At 50.7% G+C, this 4,916-nt stretch overlaps 1 protein-coding gene across 1 annotated transcript in view; it reads right to left on the minus strand.

The window, feature by feature from the left end:
- LOC115307565 (voltage-dependent N-type calcium channel subunit alpha-1B-like) overlaps positions 1 to 3,592 on the minus strand; it is an 82,225-nt gene extending 78,633 nt beyond the window's left edge. Inside the window, exons 1-3 of the mRNA XM_029960601.1 lie at positions 3,561 to 3,592; positions 2,366 to 2,457; positions 273 to 425 (exon numbers count right to left, since the gene is read on the minus strand). Of these exons, the coding sequence (XP_029816461.1) occupies positions 273 to 425; positions 2,366 to 2,457; positions 3,561 to 3,592 (277 nt within the window). The remainder of the gene's footprint in view (positions 1 to 272; positions 426 to 2,365; positions 2,458 to 3,560) is intronic.
- Between the last annotated feature and the right edge of the window lie 1,324 nt (positions 3,593 to 4,916).

The raw sequence follows: 4,916 nt of genomic DNA on the forward strand, positions 1-4,916 counted from the left end.
CTGATTTTTGTGTAGACTGAGAGCAGCCCAGGGGTGCTGTGGGGGTGTAACAGAGAGGAGAATCTGTCCTAATGAATGTAGGCTGAGCACAAAATCCTGTTAACTCTTGGAGTTGGGGTTAAAGAGGGAAAAAATGCAGAGAAAACCCAGCGAATGTGGAAAAGTGTGAAGGGAAAGCAACATAAGAGCGGGATAGGAAGATCCTGAGGAGATGAAGGAAATCAGGAGCATCCTGATGCCACACTGAGAGGGGAGGGAAGCTCCAAGCTCACCTGTCTCGTTGGAGAAGCAGGTTTTGTGGAACTTGCCCATGTAAAACTCCAGCCCGATGATGGCAAACATCACGATGGCGAAGAAGAGGAGCAGCCCGATCTGCAGCAGGGGCACCATGGCCTTCATGATGGACTTGAGCACAACCTGCAGGCCTGGGGGGACAAGGAGAACATGTCAGGGAGGGAAGGGAGAAAAAACAGGGGCGTGGGGGTGGGGGGAAGGCAGGAGAGAGGGGCTGTCCATGGGAAAATTTAGGATTGGCAGTGCCACCAATGCTGCTCTTCCCAGGGGGTCCTAAAAATGATGCCACTGCCACAACAAGCTCAAGAGTAGGAGAGACAACCAGGAGTTATCTTTTTGTGGTGTCTTTTCTTCAGGTGACAGATTCAAAGGGTTCTTAAGCATCAGAGACCCAAAAAGGGTTTTTCCTGAGCCGGACACTGAGCCTGGAGCCGAGCCAGGTCCTCGGGGCAGGTCCTGCAGCAGCAGAGCTGGGCATGGCTCTGGTTCCCCTGTCCCAGGGGGTGCTGGGCTGAGCAGGAGCTGCCTCTCCCTCCACAGCACACAGAACAGCCACCATGCTGCTCCTGGAGGAACAATCCCTGTCTCCAGGGCTGTCCATCCAAAGCTTTTGCACCAGCACTGAAACTCATTTTCAATTAAAACCAGGGGAGATAAGGGAGAGGCTGGAGAGATAATGGCAAAAAGATGCCCACAACAAAAAACCTGCAGTGATAAGCAGCAGCTGCCTTGGTGGCCTGTCCTAAGAGGAGGAGAAAGAAGGATCATCCTTGTCTTGGCACCTTGGACAGCACTGGTGAGGTCAATATGGGGACATGCAGGAAAAAAAGGGATGAAGGTCTGTTGGATGGGAAAAATACTGCAGGGGTAGAAGGAAAGTGTAAATGTGGTTGTGTGTGATTGCACCTCAGGGTTGTACATCTGCTATGGGGGGGGGAGAAAGCCACAGTTTTCACAGCATCCCTAAAAACCTGAGAGCAAATATTGTGGGAAAATATTGTGCTGGGTCAGGACACGTCACCACGGGGGAGAACAAGTCCTGCTGGAGGGACAGCTCTGAGGGGCCACCTTGCTCCTCTGTCACCCTTAGACTGTCATTACCACACCTTGCACAGGCAAGAAGTCCATGAAAGAACAGTCAGCAGCATCTTCTTAGAGATCCTGTTAACAAATGTCACCCTTCTCGAGCCTAGCCAAGGACCCCTCCTGGGTGGGAATTCAGCCTGAATTCCTGCCCACAAAAAATGCTGATGGCAGGAGATTTTGGTGCAATGATTACAAAGCATCACCTCTTGCTGGGTGTCCACAGCACCAAAGTGTCAGCCCTGAAGCAGCCAGGGAGGTGGCAGAGCTGGTGACCCAGGAGGAGATGGGACTGACTCGCTGCCAAGGGGTTAATGCAGACAAGATCAGAGCATCCCCCAGAGCTGCAGTTCCCTTTCACCAGCTCTTGCTGGAGGGTCAAACCTCTCTGTTCCTCATTTAGAAATGAAACCCACTCCTGACTGCAGCAGGCAGAGGGGACAGGGACAAATAAAAAGGCACGGTGTGAGGACTGGGATGGATTCAGGGCATCAGCAAGGCAGGATGCAGCTCCTCACTGGAGCATTCACCCTTCAGTTAACACAGAAAATATAGGAAGCTGCCTATTGAGTAGAAAAAGCCAAGTCTCACCTGCTCTTTCCCTTCATTTTTCCCTCCCCTTATTTAAAGGAAAATATCCCCAGCACAGGATCTGATCAAAACCATCAGAACACCCAAGCTCGGTGCTGGGGGCCTGAAAGCTGCAGAATTTGGGTCTCAGGTCTTCACATCCCACAGAATTAATTCATCCCCAAAGGCAGAGGGGTCCCAGGAGTGATCCCTGCCCCTCACCTGCAAATTTGGGAGGGCAGAGCTGAAACGAGCTGGCTGAGCACAGAGTGGGGTGAGAGGAAATCCGCCCCTGGCAAGGGCAGGAGCCACAGCCAGCCAAGACAGAGGGGGAGAAAATATTGCTCAGAAAAGCATGAAACAGCCCAAAACCCCCAGAATCCCTCAGGCTGTGAGGTGACATTGTCCTGACACTCACTCGGGATTCCCGACACCAGTTTCAGGGGTCGCAGCACTCGCACAGCTCGCAGCGTCCTCAGGTCAAAGTCAGTGCCAGCAGTCGCCAGAATCCTGAAAAAAACAGGGAGAGAGGGCAAACATTGAGATTCAAATGCAAATTCCTCTTTCCAAAGCACGGATTAGTGTCATGTAAAACCAGCTAAGAGTGGAGATGCTTTAAACTTTATACTTGTGGTCATGTTGCAAATGGTGTGCACCGAACCCCATTAACTCACACCCTCCTCCAGGGCTGCTGAGCCTTGCTCAGACCATGAAAAAATCCCCAATCTCTGCCTGCTTATGTGGCCATTGACACATCATCTGGTCCCTAAAGAGCTGTGATGCAGGAAAACGCTGCACCTTTCCCAGAAGGAGACGGAGAGAGGGAAATGAGCCCCTCGGTTACACCAGAAATCAGCTGCCAGAGCTTCTCCCGGTAATAAATTCAGAAATCTCTCAAGTACTGATGCCTGGTGTTTCCCCAATATCTGAAGCAGTTTCTGGTTGTACAGTTTACTCTCTGTGTGCAAAATTAATCTTTGTTCAGAGCATCTTCTTTGAGGAGAATATTCAGACAGGAGGGTGCGAGTCTGATACACTGATATGAAATACAGTGTGTGAACTCTGAGATGAAATCCTGACATGAACTCTGATATGGTATCCTGACATGAACTCTGATAGGAAATACAGCCCCCAAACCAGAATGACTCTTCAAAAGGAAATGTCTTCACCATTTGAGGGTGTAGCAAAGGAAGAAATATTGTCCACAAGCCACAATGATGGAAGCTCCTTAAGCAAAGACTCTAAAAGAGACACTGCCCCACCAGCAAAGCCACATTCACTGCTTACTGCAGCACTTCCTGTGGTGCTTCAGCAAAAATATTCTTAAATTAAGGCAGCACTCCCCTAAAGCTTGGACTTGATGATCTTACAGGTCCTTTCCAACTTAAACAATTCTCTAAGACAAGCAAACAATGCAGGTAATAAAGAGCAAACCCTCCCACCAGCTCCCCACCCTCTGCACCATTTACAGCCCTCAGGAGCAATTGCCTTTATTTTGCTGTCTCTGCCCCCAGGTTGTTTTGCCAAGGTGGAGGTGGGTGAGCACCCAGTCCACCAGTGGGGTCTGCAAGCCCCCAACCACCTGGGATCAAATGCCACCCCTGTGTGCCCACCTCTGCTGAAGGTGCTGCCCGTGGGCACCCATCCCTGACCATCACCAGGTGCTTGGCCAACCCTTCCCTGAGAGTCCCAACAGCAACAGGGACTCACAAACCCGGCTGAAAAGTGGGATTCCAGCACTGCCAGATGCCATGGGAAGGGCTGGAAGGAGGTGCCAGGCTCAGGCAGTGAATCCCAAGGGATATTAAGCTCCCATGCTGGGGCACAGAGATGCTCAGAGCACCCACAGGGTGCACCCAGGATTCATCTGCTCCTGCCCAGGAGCCCTTTTTCCTGGTTTCTTGATAACAGGCTGCTGAACATCCAGCAGTGATCAGCTACCATAAAAAAAAATCACAAGAAAAAGCAGATTTTTTTTCAAAATAAGATGGGTAATTCTGCTCTGTGCTCTACAGGATGCCTGCAAACTCAGAGGAGGGGGATGTGGCTGTGTAGGGAGATCAAATCCCTGTCCTTGACTTACTGACTGACTTAGCCCTGCTGCCAAACAAGGGCCAGGGAAGAGCAGGATCAGCATTGCTGGGCGGAAAGGGCCAGACTCCCTCAGCAGGAGGTGCTGGAGATCAGGAAAAAAACACGCTGAGATGTTGGATGGCAAGAGGCAAAAGCCAGCCAGGACCTGAGGAGTCGAGTATCTATTCCATAGGACACCTGTTCCCACATTTTCACGACCTCAAAATTCCCATTACATCAGCTCCATGGAGGCAGTTTGAGCACAAGCAACAGGAGATAATTTAAACTAAGAACCATCCCATGCAGAGACTTCTAATTCCATCTTCTGCACCCATGCCAGTGATTTCATTCCTCTTCTCCCTCCCCTCCATCCTCACACTTTAATTGCTCACTTACAAACCTGTGCAGTGTGGGAACAACACTGCAAGTCAAGAGACAATCTTCAACATCCACCTTGGATGTTGCTCCAAAGGGCACAATCAGTCCCCAGAGAGCCAAGATGGATTTGTGCTGTCACCAGGCAGAGCCCTGCTTTGTGGTACAAGCTGAGAGAAGGGGGGCTTGATACAATTATTGGTTTGGTTTAAATTCAAAGAGAAACTGGGAGGGAACAGGAGACACCAGCAATTACCCCCCTTGTGCCAGTAAATCTTCCAATGGTTTGAATCTTCATTGCAGAGTTTTCTTCCTAACAGGTTTGATGTTAAAACACCCTGCCCAAACTATGGGAACACTCACACCCCCTTCCCCAGCCAACAAACCCTAAAGAGTCATTAATTCCCACATCAGTGCCACTGGCAGCCCTCAGCCAACCTACACAGGGCACCCCATAGCCCAGCAGGCCCCAGGGCTGCAGAGCTAGCCCAGGGACTGTGGCACACCACAGGCACATCACC

Source organism: Manacus vitellinus, unplaced genomic scaffold (assembly GCF_001715985.3).
Source record: "Manacus vitellinus isolate BGI_N305 unplaced genomic scaffold, ASM171598v3 scaffold_27_pilon, whole genome shotgun sequence".
Taxonomy (NCBI): domain Eukaryota; kingdom Metazoa; phylum Chordata; class Aves; order Passeriformes; family Pipridae; genus Manacus; species Manacus vitellinus.